This window comes from Camponotus floridanus, unplaced genomic scaffold (genome assembly GCF_003227725.1).
Source record: "Camponotus floridanus strain SB8 unplaced genomic scaffold, Cflo_v7.5 scaffold8, whole genome shotgun sequence".
NCBI lineage: Eukaryota > Metazoa > Arthropoda > Insecta > Hymenoptera > Formicidae > Camponotus > Camponotus floridanus.
Window position 1 is genome coordinate 2,746,004 of NW_020229849.1, and position 20,140 is coordinate 2,766,143.

General features: G+C 34.3%; 2 protein-coding genes across 3 annotated transcripts in view; one reads left to right on the forward strand and one right to left on the reverse strand.

Annotated features, from left to right (window-relative positions):
• The window catches only part of LOC105249583 (ras-related and estrogen-regulated growth inhibitor), a 45,506-nt gene extending 33,447 nt beyond the window's left edge, over window positions 1–12,059 (reverse strand). Inside the window, exons 1-2 of one of the 2 annotated variants that reach the window (XM_011255149.3) lie at window positions 11,558–12,059; window positions 6,288–7,903 (exon numbers count right to left, since the gene is read on the reverse strand). In XM_011255149.3, the coding sequence (XP_011253451.1) occupies window positions 6,288–6,348 (61 nt within the window). In that variant the 5' untranslated portion in view covers window positions 6,349–7,903; window positions 11,558–12,059. Of the gene's footprint in view, window positions 1–6,287; window positions 8,149–11,557 lie in introns of those variants that run through there. The other variant, XM_020027039.2, reaches the window with a different exon arrangement.
• Window positions 12,060–14,099: 2,040 nt separating this feature from the next.
• On the forward strand, window positions 14,100–19,305 carry LOC105249582 (sperm-associated antigen 1). The gene is made up of 10 exons (XM_025414247.1): window positions 14,100–14,405; window positions 14,809–15,088; window positions 15,371–15,587; window positions 15,824–15,985; window positions 16,883–17,010; window positions 17,220–17,323; window positions 17,441–18,368; window positions 18,496–18,619; window positions 18,909–19,079; window positions 19,226–19,305. The coding sequence occupies exons 1-10, from the start codon at window positions 14,248–14,250 to the stop codon at window positions 19,303–19,305; spliced, it is 2,352 nt and encodes a 783-aa protein (XP_025270032.1). The 5' UTR covers window positions 14,100–14,247.
• Window positions 19,306–20,140: the final 835 nt, after the last annotated feature.

Here is a 20,140-nt window from a genome sequence, read left to right on the forward strand (position 1 = left end):
CAGCAAAAAGTAGCTGAAAATCAATATTGACGAATATATACACTTTTGGTGTATCTTGAATAAGAAATTGTGTGGAACAATTACAATTTGATCTTAGCTACAGTGCAGAGATGTATTTTTTAATATTTATTGCGTTTTTACTGAAATATTCCGAATTTTGTTGATCGAAATGATTAACTTTAGGCAGAGAAACTTCATTAAATTATATTTAATATTTTTTTAACCAGTTAGTACTCGTATAATATTATGTGACCAAACATTTCCTCTGTATATAACTTTTGCAAATTTTAAACAAATTTTGAATATTATTTCCATGTGTTTTTGTCATTTGAATGACGACGTGGTTATACGTTTCCCATAAGAACACATGTTAATTCGATGCAAATTAAAATCCTTATAACTTGTGAACGCTTTAGTGAATCGATTGAAAAACTGTACTGAAGATTCTAAACATATGTAAGGGCATTATGTACAATTTTCATTAAATTCTCAATATTTTGAAAATAAGTACAAAACATCCTTAATAATACTAAAGCCAGCACCAAAGTCATCTATTTTTTTCCATCTAATCTCAAAAGTCTGTTTAATATTTTGAATTCCAACAAGATTATTGGATAAATTCAATCCAGATTATTGAATAAATTATTTTAAATTCAATTCGGTAAACTGATATTAAACTGATAAACAGTGATGTAAGAAGAGGATGCAGCTCAAACACACACAATCAAAGAGCGTCCTTTTTCTGGCACTACTGCTCGTAAGAGAAAAAAAATACACTTTGGATTTAACGTTAATATTAGTTCTTTATATACATTTCATGGTAAATATTGAATACGAGTTAAGTTAAGAGTGGCAAGCAAAGAAATTAATGTAACAAGAAATTTTATAGATCCAATCAGAAAATAATACCCAAATCCTTATAATAAAATCTATTAAACGTTCTAGTTATAAAAAATCGAGTCTCATCATGATAACTAGAAATTCTTGTTTGATTTAACCAAAATGCCTTCAATCATACACGTCTTGTTGATACAATCAAACGATTTTTCTCAGTGCGCGAATAATCGGAGCGAGCTTGGGGAGAACGTTTTATCGAATCGTAATTACAAGTAACGATATTAAAGGGTGTATTTATTTTTAGACACGTCTCTCTAAGCAACAGACGCATGTTTGCGCGCAGGTGTTGAAACGCTATTAACTCATCTCCTACGTCCGTTAATAAAGAAACCATAAACATCGGAACGGGTTCTCTCGTAGAACGCCGATAAATTTCTTGCTTCATAAATTTCGTTGCACGCGAAACGTGCTCTAGGATTCAGCGTGTCGACGACGTTTCTCGCATCGTCGTCGTCGCCGTTCGATCCTCGCAAGACTTATCGAGTACATAGATTCGTGCCGTCCCCTACCGCTAGATACACCATTTATAAATCTGTCGTCGAGTTTAGCTCGACGACGACGACGACGATGACAACGACAACGTTGATCAGGAGAGGGAGAAGAGGAAAATATCACGAAGAGAGGAGAGGAAAGGTAGAAACACGAACAGCAACGGAATGTAGAACTTCATTCGTGAACTATTTGTCGAGATGAGAGATAGACTACACATCTTCAAAATATTTCCGCGCAGCTGGACGATATTTCAGCTCTTTACGCTCAACACGCGATCGCAACAAGTCGATGAACCAATGAAATTTGATTCCAGAAAAATATTCTTATTTTTAACTCATTAAAAATATTTTATGTACATATATATTTTATGTATATATATATTTTTTAATAAATTAATATTTTAATGAATGAATATTTTTCTAATGAATTAATATTTTAATGAATATTTTTTTAAATTAAATTATTTAAAAATTAATTAAAATATTTTTCTGAATGAAATTTATGAATTAATATTATTTTTAACAAGTTAAAACATTTATTTTAAAAATAAAAATAAACATGAGATATATATATCTCATATGCTTAGGTAAGAAAAAAAATATTTGCATAAATATAGTATTAACGACATGGAAAAAGTTTTATTAAATTCTTGAAAATAATTCTGCAAATTTCTTTTAATATACTTTGTACATTGAATTGTCATTACAATAGAAGATTAATCGACACGCTATCGCAATTAGCTGTACATCAAATTAATTACGTAATAAGAAATACGAATCTTGTGACGGGTTGAATTTTCAACGGTCCATGCAAAGACATCGTGAATCATCAGTCCTATGCAGAAAGACCCACGTAATCGAGCGGGGACCCATTCTCCCTTAAAGACGACTGTCATCAAACCGAGGCGACGTCACGCGTAATCCTATACACGCCGCGCGAACCGGAATAATTGATGTGGACACGAGAATGTTGCTCGTAATGCCTAATGGTCCCAACAGTGATCTGTGCCAAGCGTCCGAGTCTAATGAAAGCACGCTCCCCGTCGCACTGAAGCACAAACGTGAGAGAAACCCGACACTCGTGCCAGATGCAGGACGTTTATAAAGTTCTTATCTCTTCGTAGGGCTAACTCGGACGAATGCGACAATATGGCGGACCCGTATTTATAAAGAATAATGAAGGGTCCGCGCGGAGTGTCAGATATCGATGTTGATGAAACTCGCGAGCAACGATAACGCGAAAGGAAATTATCAAGAGTATAAATAATCGAAGGAAGAATCGACCGACGAAGTCGTGTGGCAAAATTTTAAATATATATATATATATATCTATCAATGTCCAAAAGAGAAAGGAATTCTTCGATCGATTATGTAAGTAAAGACGTGTGCAAAAGATGGAAAAAAAATGCGCGAAGGAGAGAATGAACAGGAAGAAGAGAATGAAAAAGAGGAATAAGAAGAGGGAAGCCGATTAAGTCACCTGCGAAGAATTGTGTGTAATGTGGAAGATTCAACGGTACGAGCAAAACGCAGTCATTCGCGGTGCCATTCGCCGACGTGCGATGGTTGCCAACGCGGGATTCTATAGATAGATCGTTGGAGGATAAGCCGCTTGGTGAACGTAAGAAAATAGTAATTACGACCACGATCGCCGTGGATAAGAAGGGGAATAAAGAGAAAGAGAGAGAGAGAGAGAGAGAATAGAGGATAAAAAAAACGATCAGGATGCAATCAACCGAGCGCATCCTCTTGTTTCGTAGAAATTTCCTTTCCGAAGATAACACTATCTTTGATTGAAGCGTAACTTTTATTTATCTACATTTTAATTTATCGAAATGATCGAATAATTTACTTTATATTTCGGCCAAATTAGTCCTATATTTCGCGCTATAAAATATCTCATTTCTCCATTTAATCTTTTTAATCACTTCTGATATGATTATTTTAAGCAGCATCAATTTTATGGTATAATAAAAATAATATAATAAAACTTTTTATTTATTAAATAAATATTAGTATATATTAATTATATAATTTATTAAATAAATATTAATTAATTAATTTATTTATTTATATTAATTTATTTATTAAACAAATATTAATATATATTTAAAAAAATAAAAAAATACTAGTGTTTCGAAACAAAAAATAACGGAATATATAATTTACAAAAACGAAACTCTAAATTATAATTTGATTGTATCAGATGAAAAAGTTGCATATATCTCTCTAAATTATCGCGTTAAATTTTTTATATCTCTGTAAATTATAATGTTAATACATTAAAGAGTCTAATAAAAGTCTCGGATTGATCGTGCAGAAAAGAAACTCATTAAAGTGCAGCTTCCACGAGCCACTATTCTTTTTTCGTCTGTCTGCTTTTCTTGCGACACGGTAAGTCGTCGAGACCAAATGAATTTATGAACACGTCTCGGCTCTTGATAGCGGACCTCCAATTGTCTCCTCAATAAGCGTTAATGCAGATAAATGACTGTGGATAACAATCTTGCGTTTCTCGCAAGAGAGTACGATTCTTTTTATAATTCTTTGTCATTAGTTATTTTTAAGGGACAAAGAATCGACTTTTTGTGACACTTTATCAAGATATTTCAAGCTCGAAAATATGTAATTTGAAGACTATAAATATTGATACATATTTTTCTAACAATTCCGAATAGATCAAGTATCGTAAAGAAAAATAAAATTCAAATTTTCAGATAGTTTTTGAAGATTTTCGGCCTCTTTACGAGGTTCAAATTACTTCGCACACACGTTCTTTCGGTTCACCGCGTATATATCAGACGCGATAACGGAGGAAGGTATGTTACTGCGTAAACTCGGAATCCAGGATCGAACACCACGAGTAACAGGACGGATGTATCGGATGTCGGATCTCGCGCAACCTGCTGCTGCAACTCTGTGAGATTTTTCGTGGCGCGACGCACCCTCCCTCCCTCCCCCATCCATTCACGCGGGGCGATATCCGATAACGCGCGTTCACGGAGGTCCTTATTATACCCAGCGGGGTCCCACGAAGGACTTTTAAGGATTCTCTCCCGTCGAGATAGCGCTCTCATCCTCTCGCATCCGCCCCGGCGTGAGAATACGTCGTTTTCGTCGCAAAAAGTGGGACATGTCGCGTGTTTTGCAGCGATCGAGCCTGATAATATAATGTGCGGATACAGAAGCAAATTGCGATTGAATATGGAATATTAACACGGACAAATTATCCTTTAAAGGAATGATTATGATATTTCGAGGATATAATAGACAGCATTCAAAGATGAAAATGGCTAAAGAATTTAAGAAGGATCTAAAAAATATCATTAATTTCTAACAGAGTATCTGCTTAAATTTTATTAAAAAATCCCTGTAAATTACCTGATCCTTAAAGTTTTTCTGTTGTTCAAAATACCAAGAGAATTTTTTGGATGCAATTTTCTAAAATAAGGTATTTGTATCGTTTTCTTATTTTTCATTCCAAAGAAATATAAAGAGCCACTTAAATTTCAAGTGCTTTGAAAATATACTGAATAACTTCCGCAAAATAAGATTCTGTAAGATATTTTTCATAACATCTTTAATTTTTTTCTTATTTAAAATTAATAAGAAAATAAAAACAATAAAAAATAAATTGTCTATTCTAAGTCTCTGTTAAGATATTAAATATAACAGAAATAAATAAGTAGAAAAATAGATATAATATAGATTTATAATATATTATATTTTAATATTCGCGCGCGTAATTTTTTTAATTAGATCATCAGCTGATTACATTATAAGAGCAAAATTATTAGAGAATTTAAAAAAAAAATTCTTTAAATCTCTCAATAAAATTCCTTACAAATTCCCTGATTAAAAAAAAATCCTTCCAAGTTTTTCCTGGAATAGACACCTTCTAAACAATCTTAAAGAGAATCTTCACAATCAACATTATCAAAAACAGCTCTGAGAATGCACTTGAAAGAACAATTATAGTTTGTTAAAGATATAAAATTGTAGAGAGAGAATCGGAGATGAGAATGGAATAAAATGGAGAATGCGCTTCTTCTTTATTAAGGGATGGGGCCGGTCCTAGCGGTTATTAATAGGATTTATATTCGAGGTCGGCGAACCGCCTTATCGCCGTTGGTTTGCTCGCTTTGTATGCATCGCGCGACTGTCGGGTTAACTAATGCAACGTATTATTCCGCGGACTATGCGTATCCATCTTAACGGCACTTTCATTCAATGCGTTGCGTCGGTGCGCTATTAGACAACGCGTAGAAATTACACGCTCTACGGCGACGCGATATTAGTATCGTCCACCATAATGAACGTCCTTCCGACGTGATTCAATATTTCACGACGTTGCGCCATAATCGACCTGCGCTACTCTCTCCTTTTTCGCCGGACGTTATTTATTGTTCGTCAACGAGCGCGCGAATTAATAAGTTTCGACGTGCAAATCGCTTTTGTAAACCTATATTTTTAAAATTCCGCGCCAAGTGAATTTTTCCTCATTTACAACTCGTAAACAAAATATAATCCTAAATAAAATATTTATAATATTATAATATTTAATATTATATTATATAATATTTATAAAAATATAAAATATATAAAATACAAAATATTTATAAAAAATATAAAATAAAATAAAATAAAAAATATAATAAAATAAAATAAAATAAAATAAAAAATATAAAATAAAAAAATACAAAATATTTATAATATTATATAATATTTATTTATTTATACCTTAACTGAATAAAGAATAAAGAAAACTTTGCGCAAGATTAATTTGATGGATGCAATTATAATTTTATTATTAAAAATGAGGCACTAATGGTTTATGAAACGAACGAGGGGTTATCTTTTCGAGCGGGAACAAAAATGAGATAAAAGAGAGAGATTCACCTGACTTGCCGACTCTGGGGCCGCCGAGGACGACCACCTTGATCCTATTTACGTTTGTCATCAGCTGCGTAGATTAAGTGTCATTCGAACTGGTATCACACATCGCCTCCGCAGCGGATGCACCAATTACATCACTTTGCACTTTACCGCCGCACTCACATTCAGGTCCTCGTCGGGACACTTACTTATGTGATCGCACGTGCACCGGGCATTCACGATAATCGCGACGGCACTGTTTAATTAATTATTCTAGCGATCGGTCAGTCGTCAGTTCGATTATGAGAGTTACAGAAATGATCAATCACTAGTTAATTTTCAGAACTTCGTTATTCATTTCATTTTTAATAAAATGATCGATGTTACTTATTTCGATAATATATTGTTCGATTGATAATACATCGATCAATTATCGATTCAGATTAATTCCTCGGCGATGAAATTCCAAATTATCGAAAATGTTTCGATCGCGACGTCAACTTGGAATCTTCTGTCGATGTGGGAGATAAACAAAGAATTGCAAAAGATGTAAGGAGAGAAGATGTCAGTCTGATGCTCGATAAGTAAAGATGTTTAAAGCCGTTCTCGTTCTTCGCTTCGACTAGGTATTTAATTGCAGTTATCAATTAATCATTCGAGAAGTCGTCGGCGGTTAGATACGGAACTATTAATGGCAACGGTAATTGGAACCTTCCCCGTTAATCCCCGACGACTAGGAAGAAATGGTGGCTGAATGGTTGATGAATAGACAGCCGATGCTCTCGCTCTCGTCGTTTTCCAACCGGTGAACGAACGTAACTGCGATTACGCGAATCCCGACACATTCGAGCGCGATTCTTCCTCGCACGTGATCTTTAATGACGCTATAAAAGCTCATTGAGTAACACAATCCCTTTTCCGGTCGTGCGCGACGTTGATTCTTGCGAAACCCCGTGAATCAAGTTGACACTCGCGACTCCGATTCGGGTTGGATCGAGACAGAAACGGCAGCCGGTGTCGCAATCGTCCTTCGTCTAGAGATCGCAACCTGTCTCGTCGAGTTTCGATGACTATTTATTAACCGGGAACGAGGCCGTCGCTATCTTATCACGATTCCCTGGTATTTTGACGCTGACGAGACGCACGAGACGCAGTTTCATCCCTCTCTTCTTTCCTTTCTACGAAGAATGAGATTCTCTCGGCCAGCTTTTACGGAAAATCTTTGCGCACTTGACTCTGTTTACCGACTACTCGACGATAACATGAAATCATTCGGTATTTTCGAAAGACTAACGCTGCTTCTCGAGGTATTTATTTTTACAAGTGGAAGCCGAGGATTTCAGCTGATTTGCAACTGTCAACTTTCTCTCAGCGGGCGACAATAATACGCTTCGCTGCTTTAAACGCTAATCGAGCGTTGGCAAGTTCATCACGAGAGCGCATTTCTTTTCTCTTGTTTTCTCCCCGGTTTCTTCTTTTCTCCCCGAATTCCTCCGTTTCCTTATATTTCCGCTGCTCCGCTTATTCCGGACGTCGAACCTGACGGCACGCTCGCGACTCGGAATTACGATGCTGGCTCCCCTCGTTCGCACCTCGAAAGCGCGAGGCTCTCGAACGTGCTCGCTCGTCCCGACGTTACGCTGCGAATAACAACACAAGCAGCGATTCGAGAAATGCCGTCTCTCTGGTTCCATTTATAACGGGTCGTCGGCCTTCCTCCGCGTCTTCTAGCTTGGCGCCGCCGACACGTCGGCGATTACGAAAAAACGACAGACACGCACGCATACGCACACGCGCCCGGATCGCGCACGCGTGTCCTCGCTCGCGCGCGCGCGCGATGGATGGCAGACGATCGCGAGAAAAGTAGGATGCGCACACTAAGAAAAAAATCTGATTGCATTCATTAGGATTCTGGTAGATTCAAGTATGTAAGATTCAGTATGTCTGTTGGAAAATGGACGAACCAGAATTCTTGTAAGAATTACCAGATGAATCTGATTAATTTCTTCCTGTTAAATTTACCAAATTTTCTTGTTAATAATACTAAACTCACTAGCACCAAGTCATCTAAAATTTTTTCCATCTAATCTCAAAAGTCTGTTTAATATTCTGAATTTCAACAAGATTATTGGATAAATTCAATCCAGATTATTGAATAAATTATTTTAAATTCAGTTTGTTAGAAATTAAACTGATAAACAGTGCACTGAGAAAAAAATCTGGTTGCATTAATTAGAATTCTGGTAGATTCAACCAGTATGTCTGTTGGAAAATGAACGAACCAGAATTCTTGTAGGAATTACCAGATGAATCTGATTAATTTCTTTCTGTTAAATTTACCAAATTTTCTTGTTAATAATACTAAACTTACTAGCCCAAGTCGTCTAAAATTTTTTCCATCTAATCTCAAAAGTCTGTTTAATATTCTGAATTTCAACAAGATTATTGGATAAATTCAATCCAGATTATTGAATAAATTATTTTAAATTCAGTTTGTTAGAAATTAAACTGATAAACAGTGCACTGAGCAAAAATCTGGTTGCATTAATTAGAATTCTGGTAGATTCAATCAGTATGTCTGTTGGAAAATGGACGAACCAGAATTCTTGTAGGAATTACCAGATGAATCTGATTAATTTCTTCCTGTTAAATTTACCAAATTTTCTGATTAATAATACTAAACTCACTAGCACCAAGTTGTCTAAAATTTTTTCCATCTAATCTCAAAGGTCTATTTAATATTCTGAATTTCAACAAGATTATTGGATAAATTCAATCCAGATATTATTGAATAAATTATTTTAATTTCAGTTTGTTAGAAATTAAACTGATAAACAGTGATGCAAGAAGAGGATGCAGCTCAAACACATACAATCAAAGAGCTAGCGTCCTCTTTTTGTCACTACTGCTCGTAAGAAAAAAAAAAAATACTTTGGTTAAGAGTGGCACAAGCAAAGAAATTAATGTGTAACAAGAAATTTTATAGATCCAACCAGAAAATATTAACCAAATCTTTATAGTAAAATCTATTGAACCTTCTAGTTATAAAAAATTGAGTCTTATTATGATAACTAGAAATTTTTGTTTGATTTAACCAAAATGTCTTCAATCATATACGTCTTGTTGATACAATCAAACGATTTTTCTCAGTGCGTTCATCCCCCGCGGCAACGTGCGAGTTTTAATTTCATTTTTTCTCCTCCGTGTTTTTGTCTTTTTGCGACGATGTTACGGGCTAATTTTAACGTTTCGAGACACGGCGAGCTTAATTAAAAGATTGAATCATCTCGGAGCGCGAGTGTCTGCCACCGCAAAATCTGAGTATTTTATTTTTCTTCTCTTTGCCTGAATTTAATGAGTAAGAAAACTTGCGTCGAGTAAAGAAACCATTGCGCAAATGACACTTTTATAAATTTCGTAATTGCAATTTTTTCCATTGGTAATGACACAGTTATTTAATTAAAGTTAGGAGCTTGAGCATAAATTAACGTGACAAACAAGCAAATAGCGTAACGGGAAAGTAATTGAGAGAAAAGCAATTAACATAGCGGAGAAATGATTGACGTAATGAGAAGAAACATTTAACATAATAAAGGAGGAACGAAAATTAACGGAGGAATAATCAATACGCGGGATGATAAAAAAAAACGCTCGAGAATCACCTGAATTTTTCTTCGTCGCAAACTTTGTCGTTTATTTCTCATTCTCGCGTCTCTCTGCTACGCTTTAAATAATTCCTAGATTAGATAACGCTGTCCCGTATCACGTATTAAATCTCATTATCGTTCAAGGCGCGCACCACGACGTTGTTATTCACGCGAGATTTGTACAAAAAGCAGGCTTATCGCGAAACTCGTCATAATGTTGAACAAAGCGCGATTTTAAAATTGTGACACGTGTCAAATTGAATTAAATACGAATCGTAAATCGTATAAATGGAATCTAAAAATTAAATAAACTCGTACTTAAATTCATTGTATACTTGTGGTGATAAATTATAATTTTATATTTTTATAAATTATAATTTTATATTTTTGATATAATTTTATAGCGATAAATTATAATTATAACTTTACGTTGTAAAACAATTCAAATAAAAAGAGACAAAAAATCTCGCGTATTTTTTTTTTCATTCAAGAATCCGGTAAATGTAAGATTTCCAAAACAATGTTACGTGATTATGACACTTTTCAACAATATCAATATTTATTGCGATAGCGTATTCATAAAAAAATCGCGATTCAGCGCGTTTCCGAAAAAACAATAAATACGAAGTCATTAATGAAGTGCATTAAGAATATTCGATTACAAAATAATGTTATATTTCACAGTTTAAAATTTTATTTTGAACATGCAACGTTCTTTCCATAAAATTATCTCGTTTTCGTTTCGTTCTTAAAATATACCGAGTCGTTTTAAATTATGCCAAATCAAATCACGTTACGTTAAGTAACGTCAAATGGAACGAAAATATATATTTCTCGAACAAAATGACGTTTCTAAGAGAAGAAAATTTCGCGTCATATGTTCACTCACATATTTTAAATTTCATCTTGACACCTACGTATCTAAATTTGAGCATGTATCGCAATCGTTTCTAGTCGTCGACTGCAAGTGGAAATTGACTCGTTGCTCACGATAGAAGAGCAATCGGAAACCGTGTATCAGTTTCTTTAGCCACTTCACGATATGTAAATATTAGATGACACGCAAATGTGCCGGATGTTTATTCAACGAAATTGATCTTCTCCGATGAATATAATCGCGATGAATCATTTTCAGAGAATCTTCATCAATTAATTCCGATTATATTTCGATATATCGATTAGCGAATATTTATCAACTCAAATGTCTATCAATTTGTATATTGGAGCGAATGCGGTAATCTAGAAAAACACGGAGAATCAATTAAAAGTACGGTAGAGATTAATCAACGTTGCGGAAGAATCGATCCATAATTGCGCACCGAAATCTCTATGCATTTATATGCATGCGATTTTAATGAACGTGTCGGGAGTTTTGCATAAATTAATTTTGTCGATTAACAACAATCGCGTCGAGGAAGGCCGACCCACGACTCGTGGATGAAATAATACAATTTTACTGGTCGAATATTCGCCAAGACACTTCAACTAATCGAACATGCCGGCATTATTAGATTAATTAAGCCGCGCGCGAATTAATAAAGAAAATTAACTTTTGTAATCGACTCGAAAGAACGGCTGGCGAGAACTTTATAATCCTTAATCAAAGGCAGCACTGAAATCTCTTGGCGAATTTTTCAGAATAATTACCTGGTAGATCAACGATTATCGACACTTGCGCGACTATGATTGGAATCTAACAATCCTAGTTCGACAAGAAACAAAGATAATTCAGTTGCCATATCACATGAGATCGAAGTAAAATGTTTGGAGATTCAACAAATCCACTGAAAGCCAGAGCTCTCTCTCTCTCAAGCACTGCTTCACAATTCCGAGATTCGACGATCACAACGTCGATCCAAGTTCGCACTCTGGCTAAGCTCGACTTTAAAGAGCACACGAGTGAAGAAGAGTAGTAGAATTTCGAAATCCCACACACAAGAAGGGTGTTTTCGGAGAAGTCACACTTCGGAGAGTCGTTCGCGTTATCGCGGTGTGTACTTTCCGTACCGAGTGCGTACTCGACGAGCGCACGGGTGGCGAACAAACGGGTCGCGCGCGCGAAAAAGACGGAGAGAGAGCGAGATAAGCGACCGCCTACCACTCTCGTCGAGCGCTCGCCGGCGAATGCGCGACGCTCGCGGCCGCCTCGTCTAATATGCACTTGGCTGCGCTCGCTCCGGACAGCGGCGACGGCGGCGGCGAGGACGACGAGGAGGAGGACGACGACAACGACGACTGCACGCTTCTTTCGTGCGCCGCGCACTGTTGCGCGTTCGCGTTGCGGCGCGCTATACAAGCCGACTGCCGTGTTAACAGGTAAGCGTGCACGAGCGCGTGTTGCGCGAGGGACAGGGAGAGAGGAACTATCTGACAGAAGGGAGAAAGATGCATCTATTACACTCTCGCGTACGGTCTGTGCGCGCGGGGAGGTGGAGGTGCGAATTTATTTCTTTCGGATATATATACACTGAGAAAAATTGTTTGATTGTACCAACAAGACGTGATATGATGAGACAAGATATGATTGAAGGCATTTTGGTTAAATCAAACAAGAATTTCTAGTTATCATGATAAACTCGAGACGCTAGTCATAATATAAACACTGACATAAAAATCTGGTTGCATTAATTAGAATTCTGGTAGATTCAACCAGTATGTCTGTTGGAAAATGGACGAACCAGAATTCTTGTAGGAATTACCAGGTGAATCTGATTAATTTCTTGATGTTAAATTTATGACTCGATGTATGACTCGATTTTTTATAACTAGAACGTTTAATAAATTTTATTATAAGGATTTGGTTAGTATTTTTTGGTTGGATCTATAAAATTTCTTGTTACATTAATTTCCTTGCTTGCCACTCTTAACTTAATTTGTATTCAATATTTGCCATAAAATGTATATAAAAAAATAGTATTAAATCCAAAGTATATTTTTTTTCTCTTACGAGCAGTAGTGCCAGAAAGAGGACGCTGGCTCTCTGATTGTTTGTGTTTGAGCTGCATCCTCTTCTTGCATCACTGTTTATCAGTTTAATTTCTAACAAACTGAATTTAAAATAATTTATTCAATAATCTGGATTGAATTTATTCAATAATCTTGTTGGAATTCAGAATATTAAACAGACTTTTGAGATTAGATGGAAAAAATTTTAAACGACTTGGTGATGAGTTTAGTATTATTAACCAGAAAATTTGGTAAATTTAACAGGAAGAAATTAATCAGATTCATCTGGTAATTCCTACAAGAATTTTGGTTCGTCCATTTTCCAACAGACATACTGGTTGAATCTACCAGAATTCTAATTAATGCAACCAGATTTTTTCTCAGTGTTTGTATTACGACTAGCGTCTCGAGTTTATTATTTATTCTGCTTTTCTTCGCGAAAAAATGTAAAGCGCGGGATATATACAATTTTAACATCAGATTATACAAGAGGGATTATACATTTTTTTATTCTAATTTTCCTTCTTTGATGTCTTTAAGAACTTGTGTTATGTTCAAAGAGTATGAATAACTTGAAATTGATTTGATAAAACGTAAATTTGATAAAACGTAAATTGATAAAACGTAAATTGATAAAACGTAATTTTGGACACGTTATATAATAGACAATTATTCGAAATATATTATATATAATAAATAATAAATATATAATAAAGAATAAATATATAAATATATAATAAAGAATAATTATCGAATGTAAACAAGGATGAAATGATTTACTGTGTTACACTGTGTCCTCTGTGTCACTTATTAAAAATTATTAATTATATTTTAAACCAATTTCAAGTTACTCATACTCTTTGAATATAACACAAGTTTAAAAAAAAAAAATATATATATATATATATATATATATATAAAATAAATTATATTTGAAACATAATTATATAATAACATTGATTTAACAATTTTATGAATTATAGGATTGATGCAAGATGCAACGTCGACGAAAGAAGAAATTGGAATTAATTTTTGTCAACGGTATATTATTAATATTCGGTTCTCTTTCCGGTGAAAATTGAACGGACGAGGTACACATTTCAGGTTTCATCGATCGAGGCAAAGTGTTACAGGTATGACTTGACGTGTAGAAAATCAACAACTCGCGTATCCATGGCAACCTGACGAATCAAAGATCGCGTCCGAGCAGAGACAACCGTATAGGAATACATAGTAATTGAACGTGATTGGCATCCGCCTTCAGAGATCCAACAAATCCGGTTCGATTGCTAATCAGCTGTTGTCTCCGCCGAACGCATAGGGCAACGAAGGTAAACCGCGCGCACGATTTGCCGTGTAATCTTGGTCGATCGTTCCCCGCATTCGTTATCATGGGCAACGAGGAGGTAGATGTAATTAACGTGGCGCAAAAATCCGACAAGAAGACTCTGTTGGAGAGGTACAACATACCGATCGAGCATCTCTCGTACGAATTCATATCCAGGTGCACCGATGGAAAAACACTGGAACGAATTGTTCTCGTATTACGGTGAGCAATTTTTAAAATGCATGCGATAATATCGGTGATAATTAATTGCTGCTATTTTTATCTCCCGAGAATAAAATGATATTTTGCTCGCGCGTGAAAAAGTTTCGAGAGATTAATCTTGTAAATCCGATTAGTGGATGTCAAATTTCTTTTACATAATAATCTTTTTTTAAATAAGATATATCTTTTACGTAAATATATCATTATACTTTCATCTGAAACGTGCAATTTATATTGTGGTCCTCGATATATAATGATAATTGTACATATCGGTAATTTTTTTAATCTTTACGAGCCTTGCAATCCTGCTGCTTAAAACGTCATTAAACCCGTTATTTTCCGGCACGCGTTTATTAACGATTTGTCATAAACATCTCTCTGTGTGTGCGCGGGTTAATACCAGTTCTGGCGAAGAAGGTGTGTATCCAGATTTGACAAAGCACGCGGAGAAACGTCTCATTAGCATTAATCCGACAAGCGCTATTTTGAGGAAAGCGGAGCCAGTTTTGAGGCGAAATATGTTGAATTCGGACGAACGGCAGGAAATCGACGACGACATGAGCAATTGGACGTGTGAGATGCAATCTCGCGAGAAGGACTTGGACAAAGGAAGAGCTGTCCTTGCCAATGATTTCTGCGCTATACAACCGGCTATTCGAGAGATTAAATTGGATACTGCCGCAGTATGTTATTATACATAGTTGTTAAACTATACAAACATAATGTACCGAGATATTGTCTCCCTTCAAAATATAATATATCAAAATTTATATTTTATTATTAATTAATTAGTTACATATTTTATTATATTTTATTATTAAATAATTAGTTAGTTTATTTATTCATTCTTAAAGTGTTAGCTAAATCATAAATTATTAATCGATATAAAACTAGATGACTAAATAAATAAGTCATAGAATAAATAAAAAAAAGTTATTATATAATAATTTATGCCACATTTGCAGAATAAAAAAACGAAAAGCAACGAGAAAAAGCGCGATAAGCCCAAACGAATATCTTCGTGCGATTATGCGGCTTGGGATAAATACGATGTCGACACGGAAATAAACAGAATAGACCTGCAGGACGAGCAGCGACAGACCGAAATGAAGAGAATACAAGAACGGCAAAAGGAGCGGAATAAAATAAATAAGATGGCACATAAAGCGACCGTCAATAAACGTAAGCTTATAACTTATTTAAATTCACGATGGGATTATTAAAAGAACGAAAAACTATGTTTCAGTGAGCATTTAAATGATACGATAATAGATTCACCGAATCTACAGGGTGTTTCAAATACTTTCGTTTCTCTAATTAAAGTTGATGGAATTTCATCTCTCATCGATCTCTCCTGTTAATTTTAATAGAATTAAATCTCTAGATCTCGTGTATTAAATCTTTTAATCTATTGATAGTTTCTTTGACTGGCACGGAAATAAATATAATGGCGGAACAAGAGAGAGAAAAGGGAAACGAAGCCTTCAGAGCAGCTGATTACGAGGAAGCCCTTCGGCATTATAACGCTAGCATCGAGATAGAATCGAATCTAAATGCGTACAACAATCGTGCTATGACATGTAAGCTATGAGATGCATTTCACTAATAATAATTAATAATTACATCGAAAAAGGACGTTATCTACACACTAAAAAATAAAATAAATTAATTATAACATTTTTCACGTGTCCCAAAAGTCCACTCTAAATTTTAAGTTAAAATAAATAATCATTCATCGTATGTTACTTATTGACAAACTGAAAGTGTTAAATAATTGACACAATACTTTATTTATTTTATTATTGTTATTGTGAGTTTAAGTGTAATGTAAAAATAACATACAAATTAATTAAAAATTACATGAAAAAATAGTTACAATAATTCGTAAGAAATGTTGGTAGGACATTAACATGTAATAATAATTATTTTAACCTAAATTATTTGTAATAGAAACATTTTAGTCAATTTGATTATTTTGTATGTCAAAATTCAAGATTATTTAAAGATTTACTTTAACTTTTCTTGGAAATAAACTGACTTTGAGACATGTTGATTGTTTAAAATGATTATGTTAAAAATACTCAAAATAATATTCTATTTCTAAGAGACATAAAAAGTGTTAAGTTATGAAGTTAACACATGAAAACGTTATAAAAAATAATAACATATAAATCGTATGTTAATTTTACATTAAAGTATATATTAATCAAAACATGGTAACACAAGGAAATAACTGACATATGATGGATGCACAATTTTTTATTGTGTACATATTTCTTTCGAATTTATTTTTGAATAAAATTATATAATATTCCTAAAATTATTAGATAAAACTATTAGATTAAAAATTAATAAAACAATTAGATTAAAAGAAAATCATTACGAGAAATAGATTATTTCGCGATTTTAATACTTCTTAAAAATATTATCTAACTCTGTATTATATAATAAGATCATTGAATTTATACTGCATTTAGTTATAAAGTTGCAACGTTACGAGGAGGCGCTTAACGACTGCAACACGGTGCTTACCATGGATTACAAAAATGTTAAAGCGCTACTTCGTCGAGCATTATCCTTGGAGCATCTCGAGAAGGCGTACGAGGTATAAAAATTATACGCATAAACGTTCATATTAATTTATAATTCGTAATATTTAACGTCGAGAAATAGAAATTTTACGACGCGATAAATACGATACAAGGTTGTCCGGTGAGCAAAGGAAATTTTAATCGAAATTTGTATTCAGATTCCTTGTAACTAATACGTTTCGCAATTTCTATATAAACAGCTGATGTTTAATTTCGTGTACAGGCTTTGCCGGATTATGAAGCCGTTTTAAAATTGGAGCCGACCAACAAAACGGCGATATCCGGCGTAAACAAGCTGAGAAAACCGTGCGAGTCGAGAAAAATAAGGTAGAAATGCAATTTTTAGATTCAACACTTTGTCGAGCGAATTTAGAATAATAAACTTCAAAGCCGGGATATTATATTGCCGTCGTTAATTTTTTTCTCTCCGCCACATTTCCCCAGGATGAGCATCGAAGAGGAGAATATCAGCGGCGACGAAGACAAGGTCGTGCGAGGAGTAAAGTCGGAGAGAACCGTGGAAACGAACGGCATCAAGTGTCCGAAACAGCGTGTTAACAACGATATATGTTATTGCGACCGAGCGCCAGGCTCGTCGCAAAGTGTTGCGACGAAGCCGCACTTAAAGGCGAGTTATTGCGTGGAAACCGGGAGTAACAAAGCTGCAGCGGCGGATGTCGCGGCAAATAAAAGCAACGGGAAAACAACGCGCGGCTCTTCGCGCGGCAATAAATTATCACCTGTTGCAAAGGATTTCGGCGGCAGAAATAAAACGCCGAAATCGCATCTGGACGCTATCAACAGCGACGATATTTTTGCGATTTCACGCGAGTTATTTCCCGGACAACGTGGCGCAGAAGGTAGGCCGGAGAAGTCCATTTTTTCGTGCGTGTCACGTCAAACGAAACCCTCCACTGTCATAATCGAGGAACTTTCGAGCGACGAAGTAAGCGAGATACCGAGGAAAATTGTCGATCCTGACGAGACGAGGATGAAACCGAAGAAGAAAACAAGCTCGGTTGAAGAGAAAAGTATATCGACAAAGAAATCGTGTCTAAATAAAAACAAGGAATTAATCTCTCTTGGAAAGGAGAGTAGAACTCAATCGAGTTTAACGTCGAATAAAATTCAGATACTTAACGAATGTGAGAAACCGAGAAAAAGTATCGATTCTAATGAAACCAAAATGGAAATGAAGAGGAAAACGAAATCAAAAGAAGAGAAAGATGCGCCAATAACAAGATCAGATTTAAATAAAAGTAAAAAAATAATTTCTCCTGAAAATGAAAGCAAGATTAAAACGAGTGTAACGAATAAAATTACATCTAATAAATATCAAAAAGATAGCGAAAAATTGGAAATGGAACTTGAGGTATGATTTAAGATCTTAGAAAATTAAAAGATGAAACAAATATATAATTTTTATATTATTTATATATTTTATACTTTGTATATAATACTTGTATATAATACTTTGTATATAATATATTTTTTTTTAGAAATTGGAAAATATCGAATCACCTTACGAATTTTTACGTCTATGGCAATCTCTAAAGGACGATACTAATTTGAAATTACACGCGAAACTTTTAAGATGTGTAGCACACGAAGACATGAGTAAAAGTAAGTTTCATAATGCGATTTTATAGTATCTCAATATTTTATAAATATTATTTGCTTTTAAAATTCAAGGATTTCTTATATTTATCTCTATTAATAATTGTTTTAATTTTATTTCTATTGATTCTAATTTGTGTGAATATTTTGACATCTTATTTAAATTTATTAAAAATAAAATTCCAAGTTTACATAGAACAATCTAATGTTTTATACATTAAAATAGCAAATAATTGCTTATTATGCTTCGTTACAAATAATTATTTAATATATTCTAAAAATATTCAATTCACAGTGATAGGCAATAAATTGGATGCCACAATGTTCAGTCTCATTATACGTTGCTGTGAACAAGAATTTTGCACTTCTAAAGACAGAGAATTACTCACACATCTACTGTACTCTTTAAGTCGATTAAATCGATTTTCTATCATTAGTATGTTTATGGATTCTACAGATAAAAAAGGTAATATAAAGATAATAAAAATAACATATATATCGTTTCTATTTTAAATAATATGTAAAATAAAATACACATATATTTTTGCAAAAATTTCTGATTCAATCTATTTAATTAATAAATATAAATAGATCTACTTTTTTATTTTATAGCTCTGGAAAATATACTACGTTTTCTAGAAAAGGAGAACTCGCCCAAAGTCTCGCAATTACGTCAGATTTATGTTACTTGAGGATCACGTTAGTATATTCGAACATATATATATATATATAAGAAACTTGAAAATAGTTTTACAAATTGTTTAAAAATATTTTTAAAATATTAATTTTAATATTATATTTGAATTTTAAAATTAATCTTTTTCAAAATACCGAACAATATGTATATATATATATTTTTTTTATTTATTTATTCATTTATTTATTTAATTATATTAGTTAAGAAAATGTAAACACTCACCATCTCACTACATCAGCTAAATATTGTAGACGAGAAACAATCTCCTGCCTCCGTTGATGATTATTTTTTGTTCTCGATATAATTATGATAATCCTACGACTATCACATTGGATCACACGCGCACATTCGAAGACAGCTGTTCACAATAGAACTCGATCGATATCACTCACGAATGTTTGATCACGCGGATTTAATTAACACTGAATAATTGATTCGGCACTCTCGACATGAAATTCGTACGCAAACTTCGATCCAGAGGAAGAGGCGGAGCAAGGAGTGATTTAGCAGGAATTTAAAGTGTCTTGACGAACGCAAAATCACAATATTTCAAGGGATTCACTCTATATCGTTCGCCTCCACGAATAAAGCACTCTGGATTCCGAAGACCGAAGATCGCAATCGCGCGATCGATTAACGAGATGACAGTCCGTCATCAGACACGTGACACTCCCGACACTCGTTCGCGCGCGGAATTTGACTGAAACGGGTAGAGAAGGCGCGAAGTGACCAGTATCAGACATTTGAAAAGTGTCATGGCGGAAATATCTCAATATCTCAATATCCCAAACTGTTACCCGCGTCGATAGATTCGTTGCAGTAATTAATTC